This window comes from Ornithorhynchus anatinus, chromosome 13, assembly GCF_004115215.2.
Source record: "Ornithorhynchus anatinus isolate Pmale09 chromosome 13, mOrnAna1.pri.v4, whole genome shotgun sequence".
NCBI lineage: Eukaryota > Metazoa > Chordata > Mammalia > Monotremata > Ornithorhynchidae > Ornithorhynchus > Ornithorhynchus anatinus.
In genome coordinates this window covers 5,106,191-5,125,236 of record NC_041740.1, presented here as the reverse complement: position 1 = coordinate 5,125,236, position 19,046 = coordinate 5,106,191, and the positions used below count along the sequence as shown (strand labels likewise).

Below are 19,046 nucleotides of genomic sequence, written 5' to 3'. Positions count from 1 at the left end.
GCCTTGAAAATATGGAACCTACAGCACAGTCCTTTCTCCAGTTTCAAAACATCTTACTTGAAAAGCCACAGAAACGTACATGCGCAATATCAACCACTAGAGGGCACTGTTTTACAAATGCAATGCAGTCACTATGTGGGGCATCGACCTTAAGAAAATTTTTTAAAAACCATATGAAGGTTACAGTTCAAAAAAAACCCACCAACAAACACATTTTCTAATTGTCAGGATCAGTAAGCAGGCATGATCTCCTGGAAATACGATTTTATTTACTGCCCTTTTCATCTTTTAGAACTAGATACCCAGAGCCCCCACCTCTTCATTTCTAATTACAGTAGCTCTTTACTTAGTTCCTTTTTGTGGCCATTCATTGATTTGATCTGTTCCAGAGCTTTGTTATGGCACCCAGGTCCCTGAAGGGAGAGAATGGTTGATCTCTCTTTGTGTCTGGGATGCTGTGGCTAAATGGGCTTAGGGTATTTTCAATAACGCAATGCAAAAGCTTGCGTGACTGAAAACCCCTCTAAATCCGGCCAGCTCTGGAAAAGCTGGCTGGGAACGGGGATGATGTGCAGAAATGAAATCCACCAATAATCCTCAAAATCTCTATGAGAATGATGATAGTGCCAGCGGTCACTAAGCGCTGACTTTGAGCTATGCACTGGGCTCAGCACTGAGGCAGGTAAAAAAGATTTCAACGTGGATACAGATCCTGTCCTACATGGGGACCACAATCTATGAAGGGGGAGAAAAGATGTTTTATCCCCATTTTGAAGATGAGAAAACTGAGGTCCAGAGAGCTAAGTGACTTGCCCAAGGCCAAACAGCAGGCAAGTGGCTGAGCCAGGATTAGAATGTGGGTCTCCTGACTCAAAGTCCGTGATCTATAGTCTGAAACCTTCAAAATTCCCCCACTGTCCCCCAACCTCTTTTCAGAAAAGCAGCATGGAGCCAAACTGATAGATCTCCATTGCTTCACCCGCCCACATTTCTAACCCTTAGTCACAGAAGGCATCTCTGGTTCTTCATCTCTTTTCATTGTTCTCTCCCTCTCACACACTTGCCAGGCTCCCTCCTCGCCTCCTATTCCACATCCCAATTCGAAACCCCCGTTTCTTCCAAGAAGCCTTCCAAGCCCAAGCAGAAGGTGGCAGAGGCCTTACTCCCTGTGACTTTCCTGCGCACAACGCTGTGCCCATGCAGTGTGGGATATATGCCCGTGCCCTCTAACTGGCGTGACCTCACAGCCCTCTCGCTCTAAGTCTCCCCCTCAGCTTCACTGCGGGAACACCACAAATGCATCTTCCATGATGAAGACAGATTCACTGCTTCTAAATGTTTCTCCTTCTGCAGAATGACAGCAGCTCATAGTGTCAAACTGAGGGAGGCCATGCCCGCTCTGGAACTTAATGAGCAAGAACCTGCAGCTGGGTTTCCTTAGATACCCTCAACAGGCCACTCCCAGGGAGAGATTTACTCCTGACAAAACTGAGCCGATGAAAACTGCGCTCACAGGGCAGTGAGTGACCAGCGGGTGGTGACTGGCTCTCTCTCTGGGGTAGAGAAACCTTAAAATCTTGGGGCTCCCCTAGCCCTAAGTCAGGTCCGGTCACAGATGGAGCTTTCCTAACATCTCCTTGTCACTTCACCAAAGTTAATTATTCTTTGGAGATGGGAGATCTGCAAGTTCAGATGCCGAGAAACAGGATTACATTCCATTCATACCACCAAAAAGAGGTTCCGTGGCCTCCGATTGCCTCATTTCCTGCAGTCCCCTATAGCTTCTCAACACTGCAGTTTTGTATATAGTGCTCACGTGTTACAATTAAAAAGACCCCAGACTACTAGCTCTTCTTCTTGTCTCAATATTTAAATCTTTTCCCAGGGAATTTTCAATTCTAAATACACAGTGGTATTAAGAAGTCCCTGTTGAATTATTGCGAAGCTAATAAACTGTATCCCGGCAGGTATTTATTTAACATTCATTAGTAAGGACAAACCAAAGCATATATGTAACTCCAACAATCCCTAGCACACTTTCACATTAGCACACTTTCCTGTCCATCAGATCCACCTCGGAACCCCCCCGCCTGCCACGGGATAAACAGCGCGTCTGCCGGTCAGCAAGGGTTTACTGAGTCCCTGGGTGCTCGGTGCTGACCTTGCAAAAGCCTCCATTTGGTGTCTGCTAACTTGCCACCCGATAGTCAGCTTGCACTGCCAGAAGGTCTCGGTTAGATTGGAGGTCACTGGCGGGCAGAGGCCAAAGAGGCTCCAACTCATCTGTCAGCCCCACCAATCACCAGCAAAGCCCTGAAGCAACTCCGGAAACCTTCCACCCGAGCAACACTGTTGGAAAAAACCCCAACGAAACACCAATTTCGAAAGGCCAGAAGGAAAGAAATGGAGGAGGGATATGCTTTTAGCCCCCCTGGCTGATTTCCGTTCGACCTCAGCTGATTGCTGCCGCTTCGTGGGCCAGGGCTAGTACTCAGATCCTACAGCCTTGCATAGCTTGATGCCCCGTAAAGGTTTGTCCATTTGATTTGGCCACGAGCCTCAAATGGAGCTGTGGGGTGAGTGAGCAATAGCAGATAGAACTGCAAGCAGCAGTCAATCAGGCAAGGGCATAGGCAATGTGTGTAGGAGCCAGAGAAGCAGCATGGCCTAGTGGAAAGAGCTCAGACCTGGGAGTCAGTAGAGCTGGGTGGTAATCCTGTGTTTCCCAATTTCTTCTGTTTCCCCTAACCATGATCTATTAATGTCTATCTCCCCATGTAGACTGTAAGCTCCTTGTGGGCAAGGATCACACCTACCAACTCTGTTGCATTGGACTTTTCCAGGCACTTAGAGTGGGGCTTGGCACCCAGTAAGTGCTCAATAACTTATAAGGATTGATCGATTGACTGAGAAAGAAGAATTTCTCTCCCTCCGGTCAGGCTATTCACAACCACAGGCAACTGTGGTATTTCCTGGTATGTGGTTTCTCCCTATAGTTATTCTGCAGTGTTGCTGTCACCTCAGGCTTATTTGACTGCTTCAGGCCATTTCCCCTCCAGGAACTTCTGCTGCTTAGGAAAGGCCGGTGCCCAGGGGTGTGTGTGTGTGACAGGTCTGAGGGTCTAAAGTGAAACTGAATTGGGAGAATATAAAGACAGAAATGTTGCCTTGGGGAAAAAGCATGCCATTGTTCCACCTACCCGCTCCTTCCCCACCGGCGGCTCTGAGGCTCCTGAGGCTGCTGACAAAGCCAAAACACCCTGTACTCAGAATGTGCTTCTGAGGGTCTTTGACAACTGTCCTCAGCACGGGGGTTGGGGAGGGGGAGTGGGGAACGGGACAGGATGGGACTCAGGACAGGGGCCATCCTGCTGTGCTGGACATCAAGAGGAGAGGAAGACCCCAGCAGATATGTATTGAGGGTCACCCCATGCTCTCCCCACCCCCATTTTGAGCTCCAGGGAGTCTGGCACAGCCAACCCCACTCCAAGGAGTCTCCAGCCAGCACTCACCTTGCCTAGGAGAGCCAGTTGCTGCTTCCTCAGGATTTGGGGAGAATTTAAATGGGGTTGTCTGGGAATGGGCTTGAGGGCGAGTGATGGTATTTATTGAGTGCTTGCTGTGTGCAGGGCACTGTGCTAGGTACTTGGCAGCGTTCAATAGGGTTGGTAGTCACGATCTCTGCCCACGAACAGATTATATTTTTAGACCATGGAGAACTCCTTGTCCAAGTGCCTGGCAGCCCATTGACACTCCCTCAGCCACCATCATCCCAAGAATGGTGATTGGGGATGAGACAGGCCTGCAGTCAGAGCACCGAGTCATTTTTTTAACCATATTTGTTAAGCGCTTACTATGTGCCAGGCACTATACTAAGTGCTGGGGTAGACACAAGCTAATTAGGTTGGACACAGTCCATGTCACTCAATCAGTCAATGATATAATAATAATGTTGCTATTTGTTAAGCGCTTACTATGTGCAGAGCACTGTTCTAAGCGCTGGGGTAGACACAAGGGAATCAGGTTGTTCCACGTGGGGCTCCCAGTCTTCATCCCCATTTTACAGATGAGGGAACTGAGGCCCAGAGAAGTGAAGTGACTTGCCCACAGTAACACAGCTGACAAGTGGTGGAGCCAGGATTCGAGCCCATGACCTCTGACTCCAAAGCCCTTGCTCTTTCCACTGAGCCACGCTGCTTCTCTAATTGAGTGCTTACTATGTGCAGAGCACTTACTAAGTGCTTGGGAGAGTACCATACAACTGAACTAGTGTACACATTCCCTGCCCATAATGAGCTTACTCTAGAGGGGGAGACTGGCATTGATATAAATAATTTATAACATTAATTTAAATATATGTACATAAGTGTTATTTTTTTTTTTGTTAATGAGATGTACATCACCCTGATTCTATTTAGTTGCCATTGTTTTTATGAGATGTTCTTCCCCTTGACTCTATTTATTGCCATTGTTCTTGTCTGTCCGTCTCCCCCGATTAGACTGTAAGCCCGTCAAAGGGCAGGGGCTGTCTCTATCTGTTGCCGACTTGTACATTCCAAGCGCTTAGTCCAGTGCTCTGCACAGAGTAAGCGCTTAATAAATACTATTGAATGAATGAATGAATGAATGTTGTGGGGTTAGGGAGAATATCAAATGTCCAAAGGTCACAGATCCCAGCGCGCAGATGATGCAGATAGGAAAGAAAACCAGGGAGAAGAGGATATAATTGGGGAAGGCTTCTTGGAGAAGATGTGACATTAACAATGCTTTGAAGCCACATGGGGCTCAGTCTTAATCATCTTAATCACGTGTAAAGATGGGTTAACTGAGGCACAGAAAAATTAGGTGACTTGCCCAAGGTCACACGGCAGACAAGTGGTGGAGTCAGGATTCGAACCCAGGCCCTTCTGACTCCCAGGCCCATGCTCTTTCCACTAGGCCAAGATGCTTCTCTTGCCCCTACCTGGGCGTAATGAACCCTTATAATCTTGGTTGAAAATGCACCACTTCTGTCAAGGTGAGATTCCCTCAGCACAGCACGCAACCTCAGGGATGGCATTTCGTGGAGTGCTGTGTGACCTTATGCAAGTCACTTAATTTTTCTGTGCCTCAGTTACTTCATCTGTAAAATGGGTTTGAAGACGGTGAGCCCTATGTGGGATTGGCACTTGGCCCAACCTGATCTGCTTGTACCCACCCCAGCACTTAGAACAGTGCTCGGCACATCTTAAATGTTTAACAAATACCATCATCATCAGCGTTAAAGTCGGAACCGAGGACATATCTAGATCGGTGGTGCAGCATCAGTTGACCGGGAGCGGACGCCCAAAAGAAGTGAGTGCCAAATGCGTAAAATCCAGAAGCCTCAGAACGGGGCCCAATTCCAAATGTCCCTTTCCTTGGACACTTGCCTGGCGGTGTTCCGAAACCCCATATGGGAGAAAAAGATGAAGTCAATATAGACGTTTCCCAGCTTTCCATCACAGACATCAATTTCTACTTCGTACCGGATAAAATAGATATTTTCCAGGATCCACTTGCCCGTTAATGTTTTCCTACATTCAAAAGAAGCAATTTCCTCCAATTTTACAGCGTCTCCTGGGTTGCATCCCAGAGATGCCGAACACTCCACCAACAGGAGGACGGATTAATGGAAATGAGGGTAAACAAACTGAGCTGTTTGCAGAATGCTGGGTTCTCAGAGGCTCCCTTGCTCCCCCTCTGCCTCCCCCACCCCCATTTTTCCTCCCCATACCCTCTGGCCCGAAAGTCCAGAAGGAAATATGAGGAGGCAAGCTCCAAGCCTGGCAGTAGCCATCAAAGAATCAGATCCCTGGGCCCTGCTTCCTACTTTCAGCCCCCAGCTAAAGGATCCTGAAGATGCCAGGAAGGACTAGGGATTCGCCTCTGTTAAGATGTCCACTGCCAAGCCCGGCCCTGGAATGAAGTGGGCGGGAAGGAGGATGGCAAGGAAAAGTCAAATTGGTGCTTGTTGAGCTTGGAGTCCCCAAAGACTGTGGGGAAGAACCTGGGGCTGGGAGTCCGGAGTCCTGGGTTCTAGTCCCAACTCTGACACTGGTCTGCTCTGTGACCCTATGAAAGTCACTTAACCTTTTTGGGCCTCGGTTTCCTCATCTGCACAATGGGAATAAGATACCTGCTCTCCTTCCCTCTTAGACTGAAATCCCAGTATGGGGCAGGGGTTGTATTCAACTTGATGATCTTGCATCTACCTCAGGGTTAGACACCTAGAAGGTGCTTAATAAATGCCATTATTATATCTTTTCCCTGCGGCTTACCAGTTGACAGTGCCTTACAACATGTGGGAGGAATAACTGAATTCAGAGAACACAAAAGAGCCTCTCTTTCTATTATTTTCCCAGGTGCAAACAAGAAGGGGAAGAAAAGGGAGCAGGCTAAAAATTTTCCTCTCTCCTATATCTCCTTCTCTCCTATATCGCCCTCTCTCCTATCCAAACCCATCCTTCCCCTGTTACTGTCTATAAAACAGCTGAATCCCAGAGCCAGAGTAAACTGGAGTCTTGAGGGGGCCTAAGAAATCCTCCCATCAACTGAGTATGGAATTTGGCAAGGATTCCATTAGGCCATGCGGTGTCAAATGGGGTTGGCAGGGAAGGAGTGTGTTTCTTTTGCAACAGGCTCGGGTGGGTGGGAAGCAGTGACCTGGGGCATCAGTCCCCTGCCCCACCCCAAAATAGGACACCTGCAAAGAGTCTCATAAAATAGGGCATCTGCTCATAAAATGCAGTTGGTCTTCTACTCATTTTCTAATGCCCCTCCCTCTTCTCCCCATCCAGAACCGCTTCCTCCTCCCACCCCGGGTTGCCACGGGAACCGAGAAATGTATTTATAGTTTCCCCCTGCAGTGGGGAACTGCCACCCCCACCCCTGCCCACAGCTCCCAGTGGAGGGTGAGTTGGAGGCTGGGGCCTGCCTACTTGCACAATGGTGATTTAGATCCTTCATCTGAATCCTTCCCCATTTTCTTTAGGGATAGGACAGAATAAATCTATAAAGCCTGCAGGACCGCAGAGCATTATAAATGCTTTTGCTTCTAAAGGTAGGCTAAAATAAATTACGCCTCTGGTCCCAAGCATATTTCTGCTGGTAAATAAAATATATTAGTTCTAGATCATTAAGCCCAATAGTCAAGTGAAGAAGAGCCCAGAGATTCTTTTGCATCTTTACCAGTGAGCGGGCACTAAAAAAGGAAAGCCTCTTTCTCAGCAGGGGAAGGCAGCCAGCATTCCCTGCCTGGTTGTTCCTGCCATTTCAGGCACTTGAGCTTGGCATTTCCACCGGCAGAAAGCGCAGCCCAGATCGCTGCTCCACACCACGATGTACGCTCAGGACAAAAAGATGTGCTTCATCACAGTTCAGTCGCATGACCAAACCAAGTGGCAAACACGCCCTGCAACTGGCAGTCTGACTGGATGCACCTCCTGTAGCCATTGGCCTCCAGGGAAAAGCATCTCTCTCTCTCTCATAGTGGCTTCACACATTTGTGAGGAAGTGGTCCCGCTCTAGTTCTCCAAGTAATTATGGCTGGATTGATGCTAGAGCTCATGGCCTGGATTAAGGGTCATCCCTGTCCCCCAACAACCCCACCTAACCTTATCCTCCACCACGCCCTACCAAATGCCACCCTCAAGCTTGGCCAAATGCATTATGTTTTCCCCCACATCCCATTCTGGTCTTGTATCTTCCCTTTCAAGGGCTAGGGTGGCTATCCTGCCCTTTAGCTTCCCGGCCAACGGGACATCCATGGTCTAGTAGAAAGAGCATGAGCCTGGGAGTCAAAGGAACTGAGTTCTAATCCCAGCTCCACCTAGTTGCCTGCTATATGTCCTTGGTCAAGTCACTTAACTTTGCTGGGCCTCGGTTTCCTCATTTGTTAATTGGAGATTCAGTGCCTGTGCTCCCCCCTCTACTTAGACCAAGAGCCCCATCTAGAGCAAGGACTGTGTCTGACCTGATTAACTCATATATACCCCAGCACTTAAAATGGTGCTTGACACAGAGAAAATGCTTAACAAATGCAATAATATAATAACAATAATGATAGTATTCGTTAAGCGCTTACTATGTGCCAAGCACTGTTCTAAGCGCTGCGATAGATACAAGGTAATCAGGTTGTCCCGCGTGGGGCTCACAGTCTTAATCCCCATTTTGCAGATGAGGGAACTGAAGCACAGAGAAGCTAAGTGACTTGCCCAAAGTCACACAGCTGACAAGTGGCAGAGCTGGGATTAGAACCCATGACCTCTGACTCCCAAGCCTGGGCTCTTTCCACTGAGCCACACTGTTTCTCAATAATAGTGATGAGATTGATATGCTATGCCCCACTTAGGGGGTCCTGGGCAGCCATTCGCTTAGGGGGCCCTGGGCAGCCATTCACTTGGCCAGCCCTGCCAGTGGATTCTTCCTTAATGGGGCCTGGTCACTCAGCCTGGGAGAGGAAGGACACTGCTGCTGAGGGGTCAAGCGAACCTCTAGAAGAGCCTGGATATCCCCAGGGACCAGGAATGCCGCCTCACCCTCATCCTGGTTCCCAGGATCTTATAGGGGTTGGGGAGGAAATCCTAGGGGAGCATTCTCTTTCTGCTCTGCTGCCCAATAACATTTAAGGCTAGGTGACCTCATGACATCACTTATAATAATAATAACAGTGGTATTTGTTAAGCACTTACTATGTGCCAGGCACTGTACTAAGCACTGGGGTAGAAACAAGCAAATTGGGTTGGCCACTTCACTTCTCTGTGCCTCAATTCCCACATCTGCAAAATGGGGATTAAGACTGTGAGTCCCACGTGACGGAACTGAGGCACAGAGAAGTGAAGTGACTTGCCCAAGGCCACACTTATCACTTAAGAGTCTCACAGAAATGTATTAGTCCTGGGTAACGGCAGCGGTTGTTCCAGTCCTGGAACATACATTATGTTCCCTTATGCTGCCTGCAGTAGGGAGTGCAATACAGAAGGTTTGATGCTTTGTGGGCTCAAGAGGGAGAAAAAGGAGGAGAATCAATTCACCTGTGAGCTCCTTGTGGGCAGGGAACGTGTCCTATCAACGTTATTCTACTGTTCTCTCCCAAGCAACTAGAATAGTGTCCTGCATTGTTAAGAGTGCAATATATACTACTGACTGATTGATTGAAAAGGTTCGGAGAGATGCGTGGCAAAAGGGATGGGGTGAATGGGTTGTAGTCACTCTATCCCAAACCCCACCTGCTCCTTCGACGTTGAGCAACCCTAGATGGAGGACTGCCTACCTCCTGGTTGAATAACCCCAGGGCTGCAAAATGAATAGGAATAAAATCTTGCGCTGTGTCCTTGTTTCCAGCCTCCTCTAATTTGGACAGCAGAACAACCACTCTCAGACCCGCTGACCTGAAAGCTTGATTCCCCAGATCAATCTGTTTGGCGTTCTTTTCCACAACCAGCCTGTCCTTTGACAGGTGTTACTCTTTACTCGCAGTCACATTCCAATATCCACATTCAATTTTCTTTCATACAGGAAGCAGACTGCATGTACGGGGAAAATCATCTAGGGGAGTGTGAGTGTGACTGAAAAGGCCAATGCAGGCCCAACAACCCCAACCGCATTGTGTGCCCACAAAGACCTATTTGTCAATGGCTCAGGCATCCAAACGTGATTCCGCTCTAATGACAGCGAGTAAAGAGTAACGCCTGTCAAAGGACAGACTGGTTGTGGAGAAGAACGCCAAGCAGATTGATCTGGGGGAATCAAGCTTTCGGGTCAGCGGGTCTGAGAGTGGCTGCTGTTCTGTTGTTCAAATTACAGGAGGATGGAAACAAGTACACAGCGCAAGATTCTATTTCCATTCATTTTTTTGGGTTCCCCAAGCCAAAGGGACTAGCCAATTAATTAATATACCGCTCCTGAACTGCTTAAAACAATTCCCAAGCTTTCCAGTACCATCCTGTCCATCATATTTTGTCGAAGCGAACAAATCCATAGTTAACATTCAGATCTCAGCCTACCAGGAAGGAGAGGACATTCATTCAGGGCGTGACATGGAAAATAAAGAACCATTCTTAAATGATTTTTAAATTATGCAAACAAGGGACAGCATTTCTCAAACAACTGGGCAGCGCGTGATGCGTTCACCAGGCATGGTCTCTGAGGTTGATTTTGTTAGAGGGATGGCCCCAGTCTGACCACAATTGGACTCACACTTCTGGATGTGGAAGGAATGGGATTTGGGCTGGGGATGGCCCTCCAAGTCAGAGGCACGGGATGCCCACACCTTCCCCCTGCCTGCTGAAGTGGTCGGATGAGAAGGGAAGGGGAAAAGGCTGTGGGTGAGAAGCAGCGTGGCTTAGTGGATAAGAGCACGGGCCCTGGAGTCAGAAGGACCTGGTTTCTAATCCTGACTCGGCCACTTGTCTGCTATGTGACCTTAGGCAAGCCATTTCACTTCTTGGGGCCTCAGTTCCCTCATCTGTAAAATGGGGATTAAGACTGACAGCCCATGTGAGACATGGACTGTGTCCAAGCTGATTAGTTTGTATCTTCCCCAGCACTCAGTACACATAGTAAGCGCTTAATACCACAATTATTATTATTGTTATTAATAACAAATACCATTAAAAAAGGAGTGTTTGAGAAGGGGGGGCACACCCACAGAGCTGCCAAAGACCGCCCCCCGTTCCGCCCCACACTGGCTTCCTCTCTGCTGAACACTGCTATGGGTTGCTGGGAAAGAGTTGGAAAGACACATATCAGGGAGATGAACCCAAATTCTCTAACGAGAACCTGTCCTTTCCAACATCCCTCTCCTTGCATTGACCCAGGAAGAATTCATAAGGCCCACTATCTTTCCCCACTTCTGCTCTAGATCAGCTGAAGTAATAGAAAGGTTATGGCATGAAAAGTTATCAGGGCCCCTTCCCCTGCTGCAAACTTTCTGGCTGTGCATCCTCAGAGATTCTGGGGTAGGGTTTGTTTACGATGGCTCTGGGTTTCCTGTTCTCCTCCACATGGCTCTGAGAGTGAGAGAAAGCCAAGCAGGACACAAAGAACATAGGACTGGACGGGAGGAGAAGCCCAGCTGCAGCTTGGACCTCAGTGTGCTGTGCGGGTCCCGTTGCTTAGCAACATTTCACCTCTGCCTGAAAAACTGTCTCAGGAAGACAACACAGAGAGAAAATCCGATCACAAGATTCTTTTCTTATAAAGTCAAAGCTTGGCCAGTGTACCATGATACCACCCAAAAAACCCCCAGAGCAACCAGATTCCCATAGGGATAATGGGATGATTATCACAGCGAGAGCTCAGCTTCTCCATTGCCACAATATGGAAGGGGAGAAGAATATGGAGCGGGAAACAAAAAAGAGCCAAAGGAGTGGAGGAGGAGGAGGGGAAGTGGCTTCTGCATGTGCATGTAAGACTCACCACTTATCCATTTAGCCTCCGGGTCATGAATCTTGAAATCGGCACTGAACAGATCTTCCACGGTTATCTTCCCTTTCTGTGACAGGCTGTTATCTTCCGCTGCAAGAGAGGGCAAAGCAAAAAGCGGTTATTTCTAACTCCAAGTTTTTTTTTTCTGGAAAAATCTTGGGTTTGGAGGGAAGGGGAGGACGATGGAGGGGTGGTAATTGAGGAGTTCCCATGTTCGATTTATTGATTAACATCCAGCGCTCCCTCTATGATATTCACAGTAAAAAGGGGAGGCAGAAGTCACACTTTTCTCTGCTGTGTGACCTTAGGCAAGTCCCTAAACTTCTCTGTGCCTCAGTTCGTTCATTTGTAAAGTGGGGATTAAGACTGTGAGCCCCATGATGGACCTAATTACCCTGCAACATCCCTGGTGCTTAGTACAATGCCTGGCACAGAGTAGTGTGTAACAAATACCATTTTCAAAAAAAAAAGCCTGGCTCTCCCCCCATCTCCTCGGACGGATCATTCATTTGGATCGAAGAAAGGTTCTTACTAGGATAAAGCTGAACAGTTTTTCTCCATGCCCACAGATGAGCAAACAAAAATGGAAAGGCTCAAATGGAAGCAGGAGAAGCTCTTTATTGGTTGGGGAGTGGGGTGGGGAGGTAGAACCAGCGGGTTGATAAACGGAGGAAAAGGCCACCGAGGGAAGCTTTGAACCTTCTATCCTCGGGGTCTTCCAGGAAATAGTTATCCTGACCTGACCTGAAGGATTTAGTCCTACCTCTGAATCAAGGCAGGGGGCTGGAACAAATCATCTCTGAAGTGCCTTTCATCTCTGAAGTGCCTTCCAACTCTGATTCTATGAGAAGTCACAAATTACCTGGGCCTTGCTTTTCCAGGTGTAGTCAGGATGACACCTGCCTGTCTTCTGGAGATGTGGTAAGGGTTAAATTAGGGCATATCTGCATTTTGGAAACACGGGTGCTGTGGGAATCCCATCCTATGGCTGTATGCATTACTGCTATCTTCTTTCAAGTAGCATCCATTTGACCAGTGGAACTAACCAGCTCTTACGTTTTTTAAGGTATTTGTCAAGCACTTACTATGTGCCAAGTACTGTTCTAAGCGCTGGGGTAGTTGCAAAGTAATCAGGTTGGACGCAGTCTCTGTCCCACATGGGACTCACAGTCTTAATTCCCCTTAGATGAGGTAACTGAGGCCCAGAGAAGCGAAGTGACTTGTCCAAGGTCACACAGCAGTCAAGTGGTGGAGCCAGCATTAGAACCCAGGCCCTTCTGACTCTCAGGCCTGGGGGTCTATCTGCTAGGCCATTCTGCTTCATATTACTAAAAGTAATACGGAACTTCTGAAGCACATCCAGAAGAGGGACACTGCAGGCATTTCAGACCTTCCCCCAAAGTTCCATTTAGTCTCCGGGTCATGAATCCTGAAATCACATCATCAGCATAAGGGTCCCAGTGACTTAAACCTGAATGGACAAAGGGCCAAGTAGAAGCTGCCAAGATCTGAGTATTTTTGTGAATTCCGATGGGCAGGTCACTGAGCAGCCCTTTGGGCCAACTGCTGGTATTACTGAGCACCAAGCACTGTACTAAGCCCTTGGGAGAGCATAATAGACGATAAAGACATGGTCCCTGCCCGTTCTTGGCACAAGGTCCAGCGTCTTACTCCTCTTATATAATGAGTATTTTGACCATTTTTTAAAAAACCTCTATCAGGGTACAAATCCAAATTTTTCTCCATATGGGCAAACTGCTGTATATGCTACTGCAATAAGAATAAAAATCAGAATTGTGATACTTGTTATATACGTACTGTGTGCTAAGTGTTTTTTGAAGCACTGGGGTCAATATAGTACAGACAGATCATGGGACTTACACTCTAAAGGGGAGGGGTAGGATGGATATTTAATGCCCATTCGACAAACGAGAGAATGGAGGTTCAGAGAAGTTAAATGAGTTGCCCAAGGTCACACAGCAAGCAAATGGTGGAGCTGGGATTAGAACTATGGTGACATTGCCTATTAACCCTTCTGCAAGAAAAAAACCAAAAAAACCAAACCAACTAAAAGGATTCATTCACCCCCGTAGGTAGACTTGTTATGGGCAGGGAAGGTGTTGGCTAATTCGGTTGTATTGTACTCTCCTAAGCGATTAGTATAGTGCTCCGCACAAAGTGAGTGCTCAATAAATGTGACTGATTGAAATGCACCATTTTTCATGGACGTTTCTTCCCAGGAAGCCCTACATTTTTATGCCTTCAGTTGCTCTCTAGCAGCGTGACCCAGTGCATAGAGCACAGGCCTGGGATTCAGAAGGTCATGGTTTCTTATCCTGGCTCTGCCATTTGTCTGCTGTGTGACCTTGGGCAAATCACTTAACTTATCTGTGACTCAGTTACCTCAGCTGTGAAACAGGGATGAAGACTGTGAGCTCACGTAGGACAGGGACTGTGCCCAACCTGATTACCTTGTATCCCCCGGCACTTGGAACAGTACTTGACACAAAGTAAGTGCTCATTATTATTTTAATGTTTATCTCCCCGGTTTCTTGGAAGCCCTTTGAGGGACAGGGATCATATCTACAAACTTTGTTGTACTCTCCCAAGTGTTTAGTGCAGTGTCCTGCACAGAGTACACACTCAGTAAGTTCTTTTGATTGTTAGAGATGCCGGGGAAGAGATGCTCAGATTAGAGTGCATATTGGAAACCAGAGTGCATTAGGGTATGGCAAGTAGTCTATAAAAACCTCCCTTACAGGATCTCAAAAGGTGGATCTGGCAGCGAACCTGCACCGAGGCCCAGGAACTGAATTGTGAGAGAAATTCTCAAAGACTTTCTTTCAATAAACGATGGCTACAATAAGTGAACAATCTAATGGCTAATCGGGTATTAAATGTGGGTGTTTATTTACTTTGAATGCACGTGGTTATTAAATGAGTGATTCCCCCATCACCCCCCATATTTTTTTTTAAGGAGAAAAAATCCTAACTGCTGTTCTTCATCTTGAAGAGCTTAAGGATCATAAAACTTTCATTTCATAGAGAACTGGACCAAAACATACAAAAGGAGCTGGAGTTTATCTATCCCTTGTGAAAAGGGAAATTCCATTAGTCTCAGAATCTTAGAACTGAAAAATGAAAAGAAGTTCAGCCAGACATTTAGATATTAACTTTTCTCCAAAGTCCTTAAAAGCTCACTCAGTGGTTGCTTAGGGAACCCAGTGAGGTCACAAGTAGCTCAAGGAGGCATCGTAGGCTTTTCTTCTCAAAACCTCCATTCCCATTGCTATTTTTATTATTAAAATGATACTTATTAAGTGCTTAGAGTGCCAAGCCCCGTGCTAAGTATTGGAACAGATACGACTCCATCCAATTGGACCACAGTCCCGGTCTCATAATGGGTTTCTCAGTGCAAGAGGAAGCAGGGATCCTCTCCCCATTTTACAGATGAGGAAACTGAGGCCCAGAAAGGTTGAGGAACTTGCCAGAGGTCACAGAGCAGATCAGTGGTTAAGTCGGAACTAATCCTACTGTGTCCCAACTCTCAGTTCCAAGCTCTTTCTTGCAGGCCACACTGCCTCCTCAGGAATGGGTGATTGTTAACAATTTACTATCCTAGTCTTATTGCCTGCGGGCAGATTATTCATGGAGAACTGCAATGTTTGTGTTCTGCTAAGACCAATTAGAACTATCACTGCTGGACAATGATTCAGTCCTAAATTCTTGCAGTTTCTTCCAAAGATAGTCATTGACCACTGATGAGTTCCTTTGAGGAGCTTGGGATTATCCTCTGAGGAGGATGATTTATGTGTGGTTCTGTTTGGAGACAGGAGGATGCTCAAGATGACCTCTCAAGGGCCTGTGATTCTACAGGGGACATGACTTTTACCAAAGCTGACCAACTACGCAGGGGTGATGGACGTGACTCTCAAGAGAATGGAGAGTTGATCCCACCAGATCTAGTTAGCCAGCCCCATGTCTTAGAATCAGGCCATTAGAGCCACTGCAAAGGTCACTGAATAAAAAATCCCTTGGAAGATTACTCATTTTTATATAATGTCTACTGGTGCCGATTTCTGTAAATAGAGAAAATGTGTCCAAGAAAGTCAAACAGGTGGCTTTGTGAATTTAACCTTTACAAGTCAAATGAACAAAAGAAAAAGATATTTATCGGTCTGCAAACCATAAATCTGCTCATTCAGACACAGACTGCCGAACACAATGAAACTCCAGCACACGGGGATGGTCGTTAGACTAACAGCTGGATGAGATCTGATTTCTTTACACCTTTAGGAGCAGCGTGGCTTAGTAGAAAGAGCACAGCCCTAGCAGTTAGATGTTCTAATACCGACTCTGCCACTTGCCTTCCGTGTGACCTTGGGCCAGTCACTTAACCTTTCTGTGCCTGGGTTTCCTCATCTGTAAAATCATGATTCAGTGCCTGCCCTCCCTCCTACTTGAACTTTGAGTCCTGTAATGTAACAGGAGCTGGGTCCGACGTGATGGACAACCCCAGAGTTTGGAACGGTGGGTGACACGGAATTAATGCTTAAAAAATACCATAATTACACACACACACACAGGTGCTTTGCATCAACACAAAATCAGTTTCCCCTACCCCTGATGATGACCCTTTCAAAATGGACACAGAGTAAAACCTCCAGTGACACCCACGACTTTAGGATGTCTCATAAAAATCCACTGTGGACTGCAGAAGTCTCGCACTGGCTCAGGTGTGCAAGAGAAAGCCCACTCAGAGCAATGAATGGGTCTGACCCACACTGAACAGTGCTGTGGTGGGTTACATTGTAATAGAAACGGTGGGGGTGGGGTAAATGGAGGACAAGCTCCCATATGAAACCTGAGTGAAACTCTTTCTGGTTCAGAAGGAACACACTCCCCTCTGCTCAGTCATAAATACCGGTACAATATTTGCAGCAGATTGTTCAAACTGAGAGTCTTTAGGTCGGTAGCTGGAGGTGCTAGCTAAAAACATGAAAGAAGCGACTCAGCTGGGGCCCAAAGAATGCTTGCTAATGAAGGGAGCGGCAGGTATATTATTTCCATTTGAAAAATGATGAAACTAAACCAAAGGGCTATTTTGGGTAGGATGAGAATGGGAGGAGGGAAAGCACCTAGAAGACTGGTTTAGGGCAAGGGAAAGCAGCATGGCTTAGCGGAAAGAGCACCGGCTTGCGAGTCAGAGGTTATGTATGGGTTCTAATCCTGGCTCCACCACGTATCAGCTGTGTGACCTTGGACAAATCACTCAACTTCTCTGTGCCTCAGTTACCTCATCTGGAAAATGGGGATTAAGTCTGTGAGCCCACGTGGAACAACCTGATTACCTTGTATCTACCCCAGTGCTTAGAACGGTGCTTGGCACATAGTAAGCACTTAATAAACACCATCATCATCATCCTGGCTCTCCTGCTTGGTTGCTGTGTGACCTTGAGCAAGTCACTTCACTTGCACTTAGAGTCTGAGCCCTATAAGGGCTAGGATCTGTGTCCAACCTGATTATTTTGTATTTCCTCTAGCACTTAGTACAGTGCTTGGCACACAGTAAGCGCTTGAACTAATACCATTATTATTATTACTATAACTGGTTTCTCTGTAGAGAAATATCTCCAGCAACATGGGGAGGAGATTTCTCTAGGCAATAAGCTCCTTGTGGGCAGGGCACAAGTCCATCAACTCTGTTTATTACTTTTCCAAGTGCTTAGTACAGTGCCGAGCCCAGGGTAAGCACGCAATAAAAACTAGGGATTGATTGCTGGATGCAGCATGCTCTGCTTCAAATGACTCGGCAACTTTGTCATCTTTAGCTTGTTAAACCTAGCAGGGATCGTTAAAGACAAACTATGACAGAAACTTAACTGGCTCCCAAACCGGGCTCTATAATATTAATAATAATGTTGGTATTTGTTAAGCGTTTACTATGTGCAGAGCACTGTTCTAAGCGCTGGGGGAGATACAGGTTAATCAGGTTGTCCCACGTGAGGCTCACAGTTAATCCCCATTTTACAGATGAGGGAACTGAGGCACAGAGAAGTTAAGTGACTTGCCCACAGTCACACAGCTGACAAGTGGCAGAGCCTGGATTCGAACTCATGACCTCTGACTCCCAAGCCCGTTCTCTTTCCACTGTAGCAAGGAGCTGAGAAGGCCCAGAAGCAATGGCCTAGTATGGTCATATTGTACTCTCCCAAGCGCTAGTACGGTGCTTTGCACACAGTATAAGCACTCAAATACAACTGAATGAATAAATGAATGGATAGAGTTTGAGCCTGAGAGTCAGAAGGATCTGGGTTCTAATCCCAGCTCCATCACTTGCCTGCTGTGTGACTTTGGGTAAGTTACTTCACTTCTCTGTGCCTCAGTTCCCTCATCTATAATATGGGGATTCAGAGTGAGAGCCCTATGTGGAACAGGGACTGTGTCCAACGCGATTATTTTGTATAGACCCAGTTCTTAGAAGTGGCTGGCACAAAGTGCTTAACAAATGCCATGAAAAAGAAAATTAAATCCATACTGTTATGGATTCCTTAAAGCGTACACTATACCAGGTTCTGCTGAGCACCTGGTGCCCCAAGAAGAATCATTCAGCATTTCCTGACCTGCACTTTCACAACTTCTCAACAATGTCGCATTAGCCTTTTATCTCCTGCATTTTAGAATTTCCCTGGATTTCATAAATAAAGACGAGACTACAAAGGAGAAAAGAATAATCGTCCTTTTGGAAGCATATCTCTTCTTCAAAAATAAATGCATTAAAAACATCCTAAAGATGGTAGTGGAAAAATGACATGGGTGCAGCAGAATACAAAACAAATTCCCTAGCTCCTTTATGAAATAGATTCGATAAAAATAATACCTTGAATCTGTATGGCACTTTTATGTTTCCAAAGTGCGCTCCCATCATTTATCTCACTTTATTGTCACAACATCCCTATGAGGTACAGAGAGGCAGGTATTATATTATTCCCATTTGAAAGATGATAAAACTAAGGCAGGGAGATGTTAGCCGACTTGGTTGAGGTCACCTAGCAGGCCAGGGCAGAGAAGGAACCAGAACCCAAGTTCCCATCTCCCAGGCACAGGAGCTTTAAAAATGCCACCAGTCAGAAAACTCTTGATCCTTGGCTTATCTTTTCCTGATTCAATTCTTACTTCACAGTCTGCTCCTCCAAGAGGTCTTCCCCGATTAAGCCATCTTTTCTCGCACTCACTCCCCACTCTGTATAGCCTATAGACTTGGATCTACTTGGATCTGTATCCTTTAAGCACTTGATATTCACCACACTCTCAGCCCCACAGCACTTATGTACATATATGTAATTTGCTTATTTACTTCTCCTCTAGACTGTAAACCCTTTGAAAGAAGGGAACATGTCTACCAGTTCTGTTTTATTGTACTCACCCAAGTGCTTAGCACATTGCTCTGCAAACAGTAGCCGCTCAATAAATACGATTGATGGATTGAAAAACTGTTATTTTGGGGCTTCTTCTTCTCTTCTCTCTGCCCCATTTACTGACTGCAATTCTTGTTCCCTTCCTTCCCTAACCGTTCCTCATAGTGGGAATAAGAAGGG

The 19,046-nt window shown here is 46.6% G+C and overlaps 1 protein-coding gene across 5 annotated transcripts in view; it reads right to left on the bottom strand.

The window, feature by feature from the left end:
- Positions 1–19,046, bottom strand: part of DPP6 (dipeptidyl peptidase like 6) — a 618,762-nt gene that overhangs the window by 156,037 nt on the left and 443,679 nt on the right. For all 5 annotated transcript variants that reach the window (XM_029077439.2, XM_029077436.2, XM_029077438.2 and 2 more), the window contains one exon: positions 11,440–11,538. In XM_029077439.2, the coding sequence (XP_028933272.1) occupies positions 11,440–11,538 (99 nt within the window). The remainder of the gene's footprint in view (positions 1–11,439; positions 11,539–19,046) is intronic.